At 35.2% G+C, this 18,410-nt stretch overlaps 1 protein-coding gene across 1 annotated transcript in view; it reads right to left on the bottom strand.

The window, feature by feature from the left end:
* Window positions 1–17,489: 17,489 nt before the first annotated feature.
* Window positions 17,490–18,410, bottom strand: part of LOC142340899 (uncharacterized) — a 40,799-nt gene continuing 39,878 nt past the window's right edge. The window contains exon 3 of the mRNA XM_075391671.1: window positions 17,490–17,995. Within this exon, the coding sequence (XP_075247786.1) occupies window positions 17,808–17,995 (188 nt within the window). The 3' untranslated portion in view covers window positions 17,490–17,807. The remainder of the gene's footprint in view (window positions 17,996–18,410) is intronic.

The following is an 18,410-nucleotide window of genomic DNA, read 5'->3' on the forward strand; positions in this document are numbered from 1 at the left end:
GATTTCCAGGGCAGTTTGATTTCATATCTCTCACCATTGTGATTGATAGATTTCTTCAAAATATCTAGAAACTGTTCTTCTTGTTTTGTGTAAACTTGTTTTGTGTTCACGGTCCTTCTGAATGCCATCTGCTTCAATACTCCAGAACTGTTGAACAAGTTCGTCAAGTCCGGGTTCATCTGTTCTGTTTCTTGACACATGGAAAATAAATTTCTTCATCTGCTGACTTGCGGGCTGCTGAGTGGTTGCTGAGACACGGTTCTCATATTCACCGTTGAGGGTCCAACCAAGTTTAGTTTTCACACCAAACGGTTGATTTTGATTGCCAGGTATAACATGTGTAGGGTAGGTGAATGCGAATGCATTAACACCGAGGAGGGCGCCGATTTTGCCATCGGCAATATTTGGGAAATGTATGTGGCGCAAACTGTTGAAGACATCACAAATTTGATTAAGTTCAAAACTTTTTGCAGCTGCGACGTTCAGGGACGGGGTGCTGAACTTTCGAGAGAGTTCAAACGATATTTCAGTTGACTTATATGGAGTTATTGTGACTGGCTCAACAGTTTTTGAGAGGGACACGCTGTTCTCTGTACTGAGAAATTGTAGTGGTACTGACTGTTGAGTTTCACGGGGAAGCATAAGAAATTCAGCTATGGCGTCCAATACAAAGCTGAATTGGCTACCGGGATCTATGAGGGCGTAGGTATCGAATGCTTTATCCCCCTTGAGGAGTGAAACCGGAATAAGCTGCAACTGCTCATACCATTTTTTCGGTGTTTCAGAGCACTGGTTAATGCTGAACGATTGGTTAGTTGCATTGCCGTTTAAATTACGTCGTTGCACGTTTTGATGGCTTTGGTGGTTGAAAGTTTGGCCATAACGGCTGTTGGGGGCTTTGTTTGTTTGACTTTTCTGTTGAGATGATGTATTTGGATTTTGACTTGAATCTTTACTACTAGAAGAAGCTGTTGGATTGCTTACAGACACAACTTCAGTAGAAAAAGCTGCTGTATGGCGTTTGATTTGCTTGGCAGGATCATGAAGAGTTGTGTGGTGGAATCCACTGCAAACCTGACATCGTTTTTGCGATGGGCACAATTGTTTGTGGTGTTTGTTGCTCAAGCAGTTTGTACAGAAATTGCTTTGGCTAACAAGGTTGTATCAATCACCTGGTGAGCACAACACTTCTCACAAGATCTTTTGTGTTAAAAGTTTTATTCGGAACGTTTTGTGAAGTTGACGGTTGTTTTTGCTGAGGCGCAAAGTTCCAATGTTTTCTACTGTTTTCCGCTGATGCGTTGTTGACTGACAATGGGAGGTTGCTTTTGTATGGCTTGGTTTGTAGGTTGTTCGAGTGGACAAACTTTGAGGCTTGAGAACTGATGGTTCTTTGATTGCTTTCTCGACTCACTTTGTCGTAGATTTGAGCTTGGAGCTCTAACAATTGTTGAAAATCGACGAGAGTCGGGTCTGAGCTGAGCTCGGTAAGACAATATTCAGTCAATTTCAGAACGAAATGATGTGGTGTTTTCTCTTTGGCTTTCTTAATGAGTGTTGTAGACTGGAGGTCTGCTGTAAAGCCGAGGTATTGGAAGGCTTGCACAAGTCTTTTCAAAAATGAGGAAAAGGCAATGAAGCTTTGCTTGTTTTGGAAGTTCATTTCCCAGTTTTCGAGCTGGTTAATGAACGCATTAACAACTATGGTACGATCAACGAAATGTCGGATTAGTTCATTCAGTGCTGTCTGATAATAAGATGGATCGCATGAGTAAGCATGAATCAAGTCCTTTGCATTCCCACTTACAGAATTCTGCAAGTTGGTTATACGATGCGTGTCTGTAATGGAAGTGTTGATGTGAATCATTGTGTTGAAGTTATTGATCCACTCGTGAAAGTGGATAGGGTTACCATTGAAATTCTGAAGTTTCAGAGGTAGCAATTTGATTGAATGTTTGAAATCATTATTTCCTCTTTCCTGTGTTACATTAGTGTTCGAGTGTACTGAGCTAATATGTTGATTGACAGTGGGTAGTAAACTCTGGTTGATAAGAGGCTGGCTGAACTGAATTTGTCCAACAGGATTTAGCTGTTGATTAATGCACATTGGGCCATGGATCGTGGAAGTTACTGGGGCTTGAAGGTTCGATTGAAGTTGAGAGCCAGGAATAAACTGGTTGTTACACAATTGACTGGGCTGTGCCATATTTTGATTAATTGAGAAGCCTGTGCTGACGAGGCGGTGTTGACTGTTCACAGGTTGTGGAAATTGCAGAGGAGCTGCAATTACGTTTGATTTTGAAGCAACCTGGTTTGGCTGAAAATTAGGAGCTGCAGGATTTAAGACGGTATTTTGATGCGAATGTTCGATGAGTTGCATGGTAATTGTTGGGACACTTGTGGAGTGTACTCCAGTTATAGGATTAATACATTGATTGGATTGTGGGCAATCGTTTTCTAAGACTATTTTATCAGTTCTACTTGGAAGATGTGAAGTTCTGTTTGCCACTGTGGGTAATCAGGGGAGTTTTTGCCGATCACAGTTCAAAAGTTGACTATCGGGGTATCCAATTGTTCCTATGTGAACTTGAGAAGGTCCAAAATTCTGTTGCAAATTGGGAAAATTACGATATTGAGTATTTCTGTTGGCAAATGAATCCTGATTGTTTCTTTGCTTTGGCAAGTTTAAATTAAAGGTTTCCTCCAATGCCGAGTTTTGGGCAAATAGACCATCTGCATGTAATTGGATTGTTGGATCCGCCAAATTGAAGGGGTTTGAAAGTGAGTGATTGCTTGAAAGGTTCAAATTTCGGATTGGAGGCAAAAGGTTCTGCGACGTGTTAAAGTTGTCACTCAAGTTGATTTGAGCTGTTTCAATTTCGTTGACCTGTCTATTTAGCAGAGTGGAGGCAATTTCGAGTTTCCCTAACCTTGTTGGAGATGTGAATTCCTGGCTGGTATCTTTGTCAAAGTAGGGAAAAAGGATTGGGAGCATTTATTTGGTTTTCAAAGTTATTTTTTGATTTTAGAAGACTTTCATGAACTTCCCTTTCAGGATTTTTTTGGTGGGCTTCAAGCACATGTTGAATTTGAAGCCGTGGTTCATTAGATGTTTGTAGAAACAATGATGGTTGTCTTGGCCGTGGTGGTATTGGGGGCGGCTGATTGATGAAGTTGCTGCTGGTCTGCTTTTCTTCTATATCGCGCTGATGCTGGATTCGTTCCTTGGTCGTCACTGGGCGCAGGTGTTGATTGCTGAGACAAATTTCTTCTGCTGGAGATCATGCTGACATCATCTCTTATGCGACTGGAAGACTGACTGAGCTGGCCATCATCGTCCAAGAGATCGATTTGCAGTTCCAATTCATTGAGTCGAGTTATTAATGTCGTTTGCCTATTCAATATTGATGATGCAGTGCTTTGATGTGGCTGCTGTCTCATCACTTCCTCTGAGAGTTTCTTGAGCTCCGCTTCTAGGCCTTTGATCTTGTTGATCATCAAAGACAATGATCGGAAACTCCTTTCCTGCTCCACAGTTTTCTCAAGGAGATCGAGCAGTTTCTTCATTGACATTTCTGTCGCTTTGAACATTTTGATGGCAAACTGACATTCAGCGCTGTTCTGCTTCGACATCTTGGTGGCTGTTGCTTTGTTGAAGCTGACTGCTGATGCTGTTGGTGAAGCAGCTCGTTACTGAAGGTGAAGAACGGCTTTGAGAACCGGAGCGACGCAAGTTTTTGATTTTAAAAAGGTTGTCTAAGGTTTGAGTGCTAATGATCCTAGTTTTTTTTTGTTCAAAAGACCAGCGACGCAACTTTTCTGAAAACTGATGTCCTAGGATGTGTTTTCTGTGCTAAATCTAGCATTTTGCACTAAAAAAACCTAAACGCTTTTCCGAACGTTCGCGCGTTTTAACCGTTTTTCGTTCAACAGACCTAAATAATTGCTTGTTCTTTGTTGAATTAACACAAGTTTCGCTTAAATAGCTGATGTTAACTGTTTGCCCTAGTGTGTGTGGCTACTGTGGTTTACAGGAAAACTGTGCCTTGCTACAATTATGCAGTTGAACAAATATTAGACCAGAACTCAAATAATTGTTACATTAAACTCTTTTTTCTTGAAAACTTCAATAAACTCGTCTGTTTCTCTCAAATACGAATAAATTACTAAACAGAAAGTTTATAGAGCTACCCAAGAAACTTATCCTTAGCTCCCTAACCCTAACTGAGCACTATGATTAATAAATACCTCTCACTGATTTTTGCGAATTTATAACTATGAAAACTGTTCTTTTTCTAGGAGTTTATTGTTGTTGTGACGGCTAAAGATAAGAAATTAGTAAAAATGCGATGCGTTTAGGCAACAAGAGTTACAGAAGGGCTACTGAAAGCTAGAAAATTACAGAGACGAGTCATATTGTGGAAAACTTTAGAACTCTTTCGTTTTCTTTAAAACTGTGTGACTTTATCTGTTGTTTTTCACTCTTTCTTCGTTATCTTTAATATGCATTGACTGTACTAAACTTTCAATGCTCTATCCGACAAATAACGTCTGAGATCTGCCTTTCAAAATAACTGAGATTAGGAGATTAGGATAACTGATTTGGGCTGTTTCAATTTCGTTGACCTGTCTATTTAGCAGAGTGGAGGCAATTTCGAGTTTCCCTAACCTTGTTGGAGATGTGAATTCCTGGCTGGTATCTTTCTCAAAGTAGGGATAAAGGATTGGGAGCATTTATTTGGTTTTCGAAGTTATTTTTTGATTTTAGAAGACTTTCAAGAACTTCCCTTTTAGGATTTTTTTGGTGGGCTTCAAGCACATGTTGAATTTGAAGCCCTGGTTCATTAGATGTTTGTAGAAACAATGATTGTTGTCTGGGCCGTGGTGGTATTGCGGGCGGCTGATTGATGAAGTTACTGCTGGTCTGCTTTTCTTCTATATCGCTCTGATGCTGGATTCGTTCCTTGGTCGTCCCTGGGCGCAAGTGTTGGTTGCTGCGACAAATTTCTTCTGCTGGAGATCATGCTGACATCATCTCTTATGCGACTGGAAGACTGACTGAGCTGGCCATCATCGTCCAAGAGATCGATTTGCAGTTCCAATTCATTGAGTCGAGTTATTAATGTCGTTTGCCTATTCAATATTGATGATGCAGTGCTTTGATGTGGCTGCTGTCTCATCACTTCCTCTGAGAGTTTCTTGAGCTCCGCTTCTAGGCCTTTGATCTTGTTGATCATCAAAGACAATGATCGGAAACTCCTTTCCTGCTCCACAGTTTTCTCAAGGAGATCGAGCAGTTTCTTCATTGACATTTCTGTCGCTTTGAACATTTTGATGGCAAACTGACATTCAGCGCTGTTCTGCTTCGACATCTTGGTGGCTGTTGCTTTGTTGAAGCTGACTGCTGATGCTGTTGGTGAAGCAGCTCGTTACTGAAGGTGAAGAACGGCTTTGAGAACCGGAGCGACGCAAGTTTTTGATTTTAAAAAGGTTGTCTAAGGTTTGAGTGCTAATGATCCTAGTTTTTTTTTGTTCAAAAGACCAGCGACGCAACTTTTCTGAAAACTGATGTCCTAGGATGTGTTTTCTGTGCTAAATCTAGCATTTTGCACTAAAAAAAACCTAAACGCTTTTCCGAACGTTCGCGCGTTTTAACCGTTTTTCGTTCAACAGACCTAAATAATTGCTTGTTCTTTGTTGAATTAACACAAGTTTCGCTTAAATAGCTGATGTTAACTGTTTGCCCTAGTGTGTGTGGCTACTGTGGTTTACAGGAAAACTGTGCCTTGCTACAATTATGCAGTTGAACAAATATTAGACCAGAACTCAAATAATTGTTACAATAAACTCCTTTTTCTTGAAAACTTCAATAAACTCGTCTGTTTCTCTCAAATACGAATAAATTACTAAACAGAAAGTTTATAGAGCTACCCAAGAAACTTTTCCTTAGCTCCCTAACCCTAACTGAGCACTATGATTAATAAATACCTCTCACAGTTTTTTGCGAATTTATAACTATGAAAACTGTTCTTTTTCTAGAAGTTTATTGTTGTTGTGACGGCTAAAGATAAGAAATTAGTAAAAATGCGATGCGTTTAGGCAACAAGAATTACAGAAGGGCTACTGAAAGCTAGAAAATTGCAGAGACGAGTCATATTGTGGAAATATTTAGAACTCTTTCGTTTTCTTTAAAACTGTGTGACTTTATCTGTTGTTTTTCACTCTTTCTTCGTTATCTTTAATATGCATTGACTGTACTAAACTTTCAATGCTCTCTCCGACAGATAACGTCTGAGATCTGCCTTTCAAAATAACTGAGATTAGGAAAAAAATCAAATTTTTTGGTGACTACCGGAACCAATTTTCTTCGAAAACTCCTCTTCTGCTGATGGTATCGTCTGAAACCAATAGGGATAAAGGGACTTCGCAGACGGCAACGTCTGACACCGAGGACTTCTGCAAAAAAATCAAGTTTGGAAGTTTTTTCCAAAAAAAAATTTAAATGGTATTTGTTTTCGTCAAATGAAAGTTTTGATATTTGGTGTGGCGCCTAAGGACTTTCTATTTACTTCCCTATACAGGTGAAACTATCAAACCGACTGACAATGACTTGTTTTAGGGGTTTGTTTAGTGGTTTATTTGGCAATTCAAATGAATATGTCGTCAGAAAGCTAACTTGTGTTTTTGAATTTTCTGAATTCAAAAAATTTTTTCTGACATTTCTCATTTATATTTTACTGATTTGATAAATCGATGGAAATTGCTTTCTGTTTGACTGCAAACTATTTCATGAGAGTGTTTTTTGGTTTATTCCGCAATTGAAACGGAGTGTAGTCAGAAAACTAAATTGTCTTTTTTGAATTTTCTGAATTCAAAAAATTTTTTCTGACATTTCTTATTGATATGATACCCATGTGATATATCGATCAAAGTGGCTTTTTGTTTGATTGAAATCCAATTCAGAAGAGTGGTTTAATAGTTTTTCCGCAATTCAAACGGATATGTAGTCAGAAAACTAAATTGTGTTTTTTGAATTTTCTGAATTCAAAAAATTTTTAATGACATTTCTTATTGATATGATACCCATGTGATATATCGATCAAAGTGGCTTTTTGTTTGATTGAAATCCAATTCAGAAGAGTGGTTTAATAGTTTTTCCGCAATTCAAACGGATATGTAGTCAGAAAACTAAATTGTGTTTTTTGAATTTTCTGAATTCAAAAAATTTTTTCTGACATTTCTTATTGATATGATACCGATGTGATATATCGATCAAAGTGGCTTTTTGTTTGATTGAAATCCAATTCCGAAGAGTGGTTTAATAGTTTTTCCGCAATTCAAACGGATATGTAGTCAGAAAACTAAATTGTGTTTTTTGAATTTTCTGAATTCAAAAAATTTTTTCTGACATTTCTTATTGATATGATACCGATGTGATATATCGATCAAAGTGGCTTTTTGTTTGATCGAAATCCAATTCAGAAGAGTGGTTTAATAATTTTTTCGGCAATTCAAACGGATATGTAGTCTGAAAACTAAATTGTGTTTTTTGAATTTTCTGAATTCAAAAAATTTTCTCCGACATTTGTTATTTATATGATACTGATTGGATATATCGATGCAAATAGCTTTCTGTTTGATTACAAACCAATTCAAAAGAGTGGTTTAACAGTTTTTTCCGCAAATGAAACGGATTTGTAGTCAGAAAACTAAATTGTGTTTTTTGAAATTTCTGATTTAAGGAACATTTCTCTGATTTTTGTGTTTTTTTTCGCAGATTTTTCTTTAAAAATGAGAAAATTGCCGTTACTCGCTTTAAAAATAATAAAACTAGTCAAGGTTTATGAATCAAAGTGTTATAGTAACAAATAAGGTTTTTTGGGGGACAAATATCAGTTTTTTGGAGGCTTTTTGTCGAAGAAAAGTAGAGATTTTGGATGGCTCTAACCGGGGAACAGACAACAGAGGTAACGTCTGAGACCTCGGACGGACTTCTGCTGTTGACGTCGTCTGAAACCAGTAAAAAAAAACTAGATCCTGTCGTCAGCGTGACGTTTGTAACCCAAACTTGGCTTCGTCGCTGAAAAAATTGCTTGTCTTTTTTTTGTATTTTCTGTGTCTTTTCTGTGTCTTTTCTTTGTCTTGAACGGCTGCCAGCTTTCGGGTTCCGTTTACTGTGCTCGGCACTTGATGGTTGCACTGACCGCTGATGCTCTCTTCAGTGCGTCGCACAAGTTGTGGAACAAAGAAACTATTTGCCGGTAACAGGGGAGACTTTTGTCCTCAAAATTGTTTTTGGGGAAAGAAGGTTTTGTTCTTTGAACAAGGGGTAAACCATAAAATGTAAGAGAATGTAGATAAGGATTCAATTACATCGTTCTAGACAGTTTAGTAAGCTTTTTATATCAGTTTTAAGTTGCGGGAACAACCAACTCATTTTGGTTGCGATAAGGACAAAAGTCAATGTTTTTTCAAGTTTCACTTCTGACTTGATTGTTGCACGACACAAGTGCAAGTCCTGACAGAGATTTATTGGCCAATAAAGATAATAAAATGAGAAATATGACGAATAGTTTTTGAAAAAGGAAAAATACAAACAACACCTCATTAATTTGCAAAATTAAAGTGCTCCAACCCACTTGTTTCACCAGTATCTGTCCAAAAACTTATATGCAAGACAAAAAATGAAGAAAAAAAAGGAAACAATTGCAAAATTTAATCAAATGTAGCTAAAATTTGCGATATTTATTTCTTCACAATTCCTTGCCTCAACAAGCTGTCTAGTAACTCAATATCAGGCCAGTTTCAGTGGCTCATAACGATCAAGAATAGGAACATGACAATATATTTCATAATTTTTAAAAAAATGTTGTTTTATTAAAAAAATATCGCAATAATTTGTAATATTAACAGTTTGAAAACCTTTCCATTGCCCCTACAATCTGTTCAGTAATAAACTATCAAAACTTAAACGAAAAAATGAACAAAAAAATTTGTCCCATTTTGGGCTCAAAAACTTCAAAAAATGACATTTAAACGTTAAATTACGGCCTTCTCAGTAACTTCGCCACCTTAAGCACTTGAAGGAGCGCTAAACACGGCTAAATTGCCCTAATGAAATTTACCTGTTTATCCCGTTTCTAAAACTCAAATTCATGTAAATGGGTGTGAAAATATCATACAAAAAACGTAGCAGGACAATTCCTGATTTACAAACCAATAAATTGAATGGAAAACTTGGAATAATTTTCCTGACCAGCAGATCAGTTGAAATTAGCGGCCAAAAAACAATCTCGAAATTTGATAAAGTAAAAAAGCAAACAAGTTAGTTAAAAGTATAATAATCGCTAAAAACTTGATGCTTTCGTCTTCAAGGACGAATTCGATCAATCGAAATATACACACTAACCCACGCAAAAGCGTTGAAAAATTTTTTGGAGAGTTAAGATAAAAAAAAACATAAAGAATTTGGACAAAAAATTGAAGTTTCTCAAGTTTCTTAAGTTTAGCTTAAAATTATCATTAAACTAATTTTATATCTCTAAGATTTGCCCAGTGTCACTTTTGCAAGAACCAAACAAATTTCACATGCCCGTAAAGATTGAATAAAATGAGAAATGAGAGAAAAATGTCAAAAAATAGTAACTAATTGCAAATTTTAATTAATTATTACTAAACATTGTGTTATCATTTTATTCAGAACCATTTTATTTTTCTCAGACACTAACCACAACCATATTCAAGCCTCAAAAAATTTATTGGCTAAAAAAGTCGATAAACTAGGAAAAAGACAAAACTTTTGAGAAATGTTAAAAAAATCACAAAATTGCGAAAAAAATTGATGTTAATGTGCTGAAAACTTTTTAATTGCCTCAAACAACTATGCAGTAAAAATTATCAATCTCAAGAGAAAGTTAACTGGCCTTTCACGCAAGAAAAAGTGAAAAAAAAACAGTTTCAAGGTAACTTGAAAGAAGTACAAACTTCATCAAAAATTTGACGAAAAATTTCTGATATTCAAATGGTTGAAATCGATCCCTTCCCACAAAAAAATATGCAGAAGCTCATTATCAAATTTAAGAATTCCTTTGTGCCTTGAGGTTGGTAAAACTTGGAAAAAAAGTTGCAAAAAAATGATTTTGTTTTCTCATGTTTGTAGTACCAAAACATAGAGCTCATAAAATGGTCATAACAAGTAGTTTTGCTTTTCAAAAGACCTTTGTCAACCTGGACGTACTTCAATTAAAGACTAATCAAATAAAAAACTCAAAAAAATGACAAATGAGGAAAATTACATCATTTTGCGCTAAAATACTCCAAAAAAAATGACCCTTCAAAATTAAGCTAGGTTCATCCCAAGAGCTAAAACACACGAAGCACTTGAAGACTGCATAAGCCAATTCTTAGCCTCTAATGAAATTTAATGCCCACTAGGCCTTATCTGTTTACCCCGTTTTGAAAGGTCCATGTAATTAAAAAATGTGCGAAAGCATCATACAAAATATAATTATAGCATGACAAGTCCTGACCTACAATTAAAAGAATTTATACTGACTGAACAAAAACCCCGACCTCCAGACCTCGATATGACTATGAAAGGTTTGAGGTAACCATTTAGAAAAAATAATAATCAGTGAAATCGAGAAAAAACTGTAAAAATGAACGTACAAATGCAGCATGTGAACAAAAATGCTCATAAAATGGTCATAAAAAGTAGTTATGTCATGTTGAAGACTTTAGTAGTTTTTACAAACCTCAATGGATGAACACAAAAAAATTGTCCCATTTTGGGCTCAAAAACTTCAAAAAATGACATTTAAACGTTAAATTACGGCCTTCTCAGTAACTTCGCCACCTTAAGCACTTGAAGGAGCGCTAAACACGGCTAAATTGCCCTAATGAAATTTACCTGTTTATCCCGTTTCGAAAACTCAAAATCATGGAAATGGGTGTGAAAATATCATACAAAAAACGTAGCAGGACAATTCCTCATATACAAACCAATAAATCGAATGGAAAACTTAGAATAATTTTACCTGACCAGCAGATCAGATTAAAAAAGCGGCCAAAAAACGATCTCGAAATTTGATAAACTAAAAAAGCAAACAAAATAGTTAAAAGTATAATAATCGCTAAAAACCTTGATGCTTTTGTCTTCAAGGACGAATTTGATCAATCGAAATATACACACTAACCCAAGCAAAAGCGTTGAAATTTTTTTTGGAGAGTTAAGATAAAAAAACATGAAGAAATTTGACAAAATTCTTGAAGTTTCTCAAGTTTCTTAAGTTTTGCTAAAAATTATCATTAAACTAATTTTATATCTCTAAGATATGACCAGTATCACTTTGGCAAGAACCAAACAAGTTCCACATGCCCGTAAAGATTGAATAAAATGAGAAATGAGAGAAAAACGTCAAAAAATAGTAACTAAATGCAAATTTTATTGCATTTTATATTGCATATTTTAAAATTAATTATTACTAAACATTGTGTTATTTTTTTATTCAGAACCATTTTATTGTTCTCAGACACTATCCACAACCATATTCAAGCCTCAAAAAATTTATTGGCTAAAAAAATCGATAAACTAGGAAAAAGACAAAACTTTTGAGAAATGTTGAAAAATTTCCAAACTTTATCACAAAATTGCGAAAAAGGTGATGTTACTGTGCTGAAAACTTTTTAATTGCCTCGAGCAACTATGCAGTAAACATTATCAATCTCAAGAGAAAGTTAACAGGCCTTTGACGCAAGACAAACTGAAAAAAAAACAGTTTCAAGAAAACTTGAAAGAAGTACAAACTTCATTAAAAAGTTGACAAAAAATTTTTGATATTCAAATCGTTGAAATCGATCCCTTCCCACAATAAAATGCAGAAGCTCATTATCAAATATAAGAATTCCTTTGTGCCATGAGGTTGGTAAAACTTGGAAAAAAGTTGCAAAATATTATTTTGTATGTTCATGTTTGTAGTACCAAAACATAGAGCTCATAAAATGGTCATAACAAGTAGTTTTGCCTTTCAAAAGACCTTTGTCAACCTGGACGTACTTCAATTAAAGACTAATCAAATAAAAAACTCAAAAAAATGACAAATGAGGAAAATTACATCATTTTGCGCTAAAATACTCCAAAAAAATGACCCTTCAAAATTAAGCTAGGTTCATCCCAAGAGCTAAAACACTCGAAGCACTTGAAGACTGCATAAGCCAATTCTTAGCCTCTAATGAAATTTAATGCCCACTAGGCCTTATCTGTTTACCCCGTTTTGAAAGGTCCAAGTAATTAAAAAAGGCGCGAAAGCTTCATACAAAAATAATTATAGCAAGACAAGTCCTGACCTACAATTAAAAGAATTTATACTGACTGAACAAAAACCCCGACCTCCAGACCTAGACATGACTATAAAAGGTTTGAGGTAACCATTTGGAAAAAAAAACATTAATCAGAAAAATCGCAAAAAAACTGTAAAAATCAAAGTACAGATGCAGCATGTGAACAAAAAAAACACTAGCAAGAAAGCGAATTTTTGTTCAAACACCAACTTGACTTCAAAAATCATCACTCCAACTTGACTTCAAAAAGCATAAAAATTTGTGAAAAGATCTTAAAAACCGACAACGCCCCAATACAATTCATATTCTTTGAATTGTTATAAAAAAGACAGAGCCGCCGCAACACAATCCAATTCATGGATTGTAAAAAGACAGAGCACCAAGGCAATCCAATTTTTGGATTTTAGAAACGCTGACAAACGTAACAAGCTGTTTCACGGTACAGACATAAACAAGGAGCAGATCATTAAAATTGGGGCTCTTAACAGATGGATTTGAAAGACCGGAAAGGATGATAAAAGCTCTATACCATCCTATTATATCAAACTATAACACGACATTTTATTAACAAAGTAAGTGTTTCGTTCCTAGGAACTAACTGCTGCTGACGCTGAACCATTTTCACTTCCGCTGTACCTCAAATTTGAAATTGTCAAGCCACGTAACTTAAATAACTATTATTCTCACAATTTAGAGACCTCTTAAAGTTACAAAAAAAAATTGAGCAGGCATGCATTTTGTTTTAAGTTTTATATAGAAGCAGTATTAAACTATAGTGTTTGGGGTTATATTATTTTTGTTTCGGATAAAACAATTTAAAAAATTTTTGCGGTCAAAAAATCGATTCCAACCTCATTAGTTAATGGGACTGGTTGTTGCACGTAATGAATCGAAAGATCTGGTAATACCAATCAATTATAATCATTTGTAATTGGATCCTGTTGTTTTTTTGATCAAATTTTGTCCAGTGCCAGTAGAAATAAAATCATATTCCTTACAACGCTCAAGTGAAAGGGAAAAAAAGAAATAAACACTTCTATTCATTATCACAAAAATTTTTAATTTGGTGCAATTTGCTTGCTTTAGCATCTTTAATGATGTTACTGTACGAACCACTTGTGACTCATTCAACTTATTGTCGAGCACAATTCATTGATCTTCTCGATCTCAATAGTCAAAGCACAGTGAAAAAAATGGGAAGCAGTGAAACTTATTAGTGATCGCTCTCATAACACCATTTACTGTTCTACAGAAATTTGGTTGAAAAAAGTTATGTGTATCCATAAGATTCGTTAATAGCGATTTTACTGTTCTTGATTTGATTGTGATGAAGGAGACAGCAAATTAGACAGCAAAAGATTTCTGCCAGAATACAGCTAAAACAATTTTTTATGAGAAGATTTTGAATCTTGGAACATATATACGGAAAAAAGATATTTTTAAGAGGAGAAATTCATTTTTATCATCCTAATGTTTTGAATCTTTGGTGCACGTCTTTTCCAAAAACTCGGCACACGTCAACACATTATGGGGACAATTATGAATGTTTAGATTAAGCTGAAATTTTTTTTGCATCTGCTGCCAGCACACTTTTGCGCAATTTCCGCACCTTCAACGCTCATATTACATAGTTTTTCCACTTTCGTGAAAAAAAAAACAAATTTCTTAGATAACATTAACCATCCCAGCTCATTCTTGATACCTGTTCTCTCAGACAAGGGCCTCTTCTTCTTCTCTTCTGGCACGGCGCCAATTATCAACGGATTATTAAAATTTTAAGCTAATTTTATAGCTGGAAAGCATGATTGGCGCTTTCATGTTTTTTGAATAAATTTTGTGCAACAATTCAGCACTTTTCATTAGTTCCACAATTAGCATTTGTCTTGCAAGTTTATAGCGGCTTCATTATATATTTTGAGCGCTAAACATACATATTTTTACTACTTTTCTTTTACTATATCTTTTAACTATTTAAAACGCTTTTCTTAGATCATTTTAGCCCTTTCACTGCCTAGTTTACATATATTGAACAATTTCCTTATAAAAAAAATCAAATGGCTTTTTTTTCAAAATAAGTCTGGATCTTTGGTGCTGTTTTTTCACGCGCTGAAACCTGAATTTTTGCGAATCCCGAGTTGAGATTTTTGTTTGGATTAAACATAAGAAATTGCCGGTTTTCGTCGCTTTTGCCTAGCAAAAAGCGATAAAACCCTTACGTTTTTTCTTCGATTCCGTCGGATTTCATCGATTTTCAACATATGAACCGTCGGTTTTTGTCGGTTTCAAACAAAAGGAGCGTCGGTTTTCGACAACTTTGAAACGTGAGAAGCATCGGTTTTGCACACTATTCAGGTAAATTTACCTATCCATTATTTAGAGTTCACATGCTGATCTTCTACTCATAGCTGATCTTCTATCAATACGCTGATCTTCTAGCAGTGGCTGATCTTCGATTTATCAAGTTTACCGGAAACTTTATCGACAAAACATCGACCCAGGAACGAGAACGACGATAACACCAAAAACAACGATTATCGACTTTTATTATAAAAAGTAACGGTGGATCCGACAAAAACGACAGTAATTGGCACTTCTTGCATACATAAAGGAAGAAACTGACGATAATGTACAGATCTTACATTAAGAAACCGACGAAAATGTTAAATACCGACGAAAAACGACGCTTTTTGATTTGCTGACGCTGAAATATCGTTGTTGTGATATGTATACTAAATTATGTTAAGAGATGTGCTGAGAGTGCTGATTTTGTAAGTATGGAGGTTCTCAAGTTCTTGTGAGAAGTAAAGTCAAATCATATATGAAATTTGTTCAAAGTTTTTGTAATTCCTTTTTTTCTGATGCGTTGAAATTACGTAAATGTGCTCATTTCCAAGTGTTTTATTTAGATTAAGAATGTTCCAAATTCCTGTAAAAAATGTACTGAGACGATGTGGTGGAATTAAGTAAAGAATAAGCTGGGGCAATGAAAACAACAAACTTGTAAATGCTTGTAAATTTCATCAGAGATCTGCTGGGACATGCACTAAAATTTTTCACGATTGTTCTTCTTATTGAGCACCAAGTTTTTTATTGAGCACCTTAAACTAAGCTTGTGACATATTCAGCGAATTACTTGCTTATTTTAGAATATGTACCAGCACTAATTTTCTCGCTGACACCCACTGATACCTCGACGACATAAGCTATATGTCAATTTGAAATAAAAAATTTGATTAATTGCAAATAAAAGCAACACATTACTTCTAGCAGACTAAAATTTGAAGATTACCAGTAACTCGTAACTTGGCTCTTGAAATATATGTTATGCAATTATGTTTTCAGGTACTTACTAGCAAAACTTGTAAAAAGCAGGTCCAAGGCTGTTCGACGCTGTTCTGTGGCAGAGGTTGCCAGTTTTTAAAAACCAAAGTTTTTGAATTGTATTGGTGCTCGTATCTTTTTTAAGACCTGTTCACATTTTTTTGGTTTTTCAGGTCAATGGGAATTTTAATTCGAGTGTTGATTTTAGTTAAGCTAAAGCAGATAAGTGAGCCAAGAAGTGAGTAGTTTTAAGGCGTTATTGTTTCAATATACTTTCAAAATGTAGTGAGAAATTGTTGTTTGATGTATCATCAGAGGGAATTTTTTGTCGCAAGCGTTAATTCTGTTTTCAGTGTTTTTCGCTTGAGTGCTTATAATTTGATAGATATGTACTCTAAATGCCTCTATTTGTAAATGCTTGAGCTAATCAATGGGCATTTTATGCCTTTTTATGAGTTTGACACTTTTTAGGTCTTTTGTTGAATTCTTGATCTCCGCCCATTTTTCAAATTTTTTTGTTTGTCTTCCCACTTAGGATCCTTGTTGACAGAACACAATGCTTGCTAAAGGGGCATAAAGGCACTTAATTAGTTCAAATCCGAAGCTACCGGCTCTCGTTATTTTGACAATATTTGTTCTTGAACCTTTTTTTCTCGATTTGTTGAGTATTGCGAGTATTTATTATATTTTGTTGTCTTATCAATTAAATTGACTAAAGGAGTCACAGGAAACTAATTTAATTAAATTTTTTGGTTCCAAATTAATGCTTTTTATGATTTTGACTCTGACTGTTTCCTATAAGTTTTATTGTATTTTAAACTTTGTCCTTGTTTTTGTTCACTTTTTTGTCTGGTCTCATTTTCTCATCGGTTGCCAGGAAAGATTTTATTAGGTTGAAATAATTGTTTCACTCCGTTGCGAATGTTTTTGAGACGGAAAATAGTTTTTGAGATTTTGTCAAAATCGTTTGTACTTTCTGTTGTCGTATTGTTCGCTCCTTCTAAAGATTTGTAGAATCGGTATTTTCACAAAATAATATTAAATTTGTGTCTTACAACACTAGGTCTTAGAAATTTTTTTTTAGATTTTCGTTTTATCTTTGGCGTAATATTATTAACTGTCAGGTCATTATTTAATACAGTTCTTTGGATTGTAAGTCAGGAGTTGTCGCATTTTGAAAGTCCACTTACCAACGACGTTATTTATGCTTTGAGGGAGATGTGAAATTAGCTGTATGAAAACTTTGTTCTTACACAATTAGCTAAAATAGAATTTATGAGATCTTGAATCTTGGAACACATATTTGTCCCACATATGATAGAAAAGATCATAATTTGACTTCTAAATACACTGCGTTACAGCAATTTTTTGAAAATATACCAATCTGAATAATGAGCAGATCAAAGCATTTGCCATTGTCATTCCAGAACTTGTTGATGCTAAAGGGTGGAACTTGGGTAATATTATAACATCGGTGCCCTTATCGCAATAGATGTTGCGTTGACATTACATAAATGTCCTGTTTTTGAAGTACTCAATTGAGATTAAGGAAATTATGATGTGCTGAAATGAAGGAAGGAATGTGTTTTGACCGATGCAGTTACAGTTTTTTTTCTAACGAGCTGAAGTTATGTTAGAAATGAGCTAAAGTTCTGAATTTTTAATTTGTCTTCTTTTAAATACGACTTCAGATCTGCTTTCAAGATGTGATGATAGTTGTATGAAAAACCTATTTTCTGATGAGCTCTAAAATTAGATAAATATTAAACAACTAACATGAAATTTAATTAATTATAGATTAATATTTAATCTAAGGACTGTTCCCCCTTGATTATTGCACACTAGTTATCAGATAATGTATAACAAATATAACAATCTGAGGTTTCACGATTCACGCCAGCGCAGACATCCAAGATTTGTATCAAAGTTTCGTGCTTATTTTTTTGCCTTTTCTATTTTTCTCATCCTTAGCGCGATCACATTGCTTGGCGACTGTGTTACAGGTTTCAGAGTAATTTTAAATATCTTGAGCTCCACATCTTGACATCTTCTCAAGTTTTTTTCTCCTTCTGATTTGAATTCTTCGAGGAATCTCCACAATAATCTACCCGTATTCATAACTATCCCGTGCCATCAGACAAAATAATTTAACACTTTAGGCTGTTTTTCCGCCGACAAGCACAAGCTATAACGGCAAAGGCCGCACATGCAGCTCCAATGATCAAAGCAATCAATAAAAGGATGAACATGTATTTCTCCTGTCTCGCTCCCTCCACGTCAGTGTCAATGTCCCCCTTCGACCCCAACAGTGCTACTGCGATTATGGTCATGAATACTAAAACACAGAAAGACTCTTCTTCATCTTCTCATTCTGGCGCAAAACTGGTAGAAATTTCGTCTGTCACCACTTCATCAAGCTTAACTTCTTCAGTCGAGTAATTTTAGCTCTCGAATTAATGAGAAATAAATTCTGCTGTATCATTACATGATGAGAGAAGCCTTTAAAGTAGGAGTTGTCTTTCGTTTTATCCTTACGCGAGAGGACGTTTGAAACCTTTGAGCAATATAATAAATTACATGTGTTACATAAGAGGGTGCTTTAGTGCATGATCCAATTTTTAATCTAATATTACACAGTGAATCATTATGTAAAACTATGGGACGTCCGTGTGGGGGCGGCATATTTGTACCCACTAAGCTTGGGACACAAAAGAAACGATACGAAATATTTTTTCAGTATCTATCAGATT

This window comes from Convolutriloba macropyga, chromosome 6, assembly GCF_964194025.1.
Source record: "Convolutriloba macropyga chromosome 6, txConMacr16.3, whole genome shotgun sequence".
Lineage (NCBI taxonomy): Eukaryota > Metazoa > Xenacoelomorpha > Acoela > Convolutidae > Convolutriloba > Convolutriloba macropyga.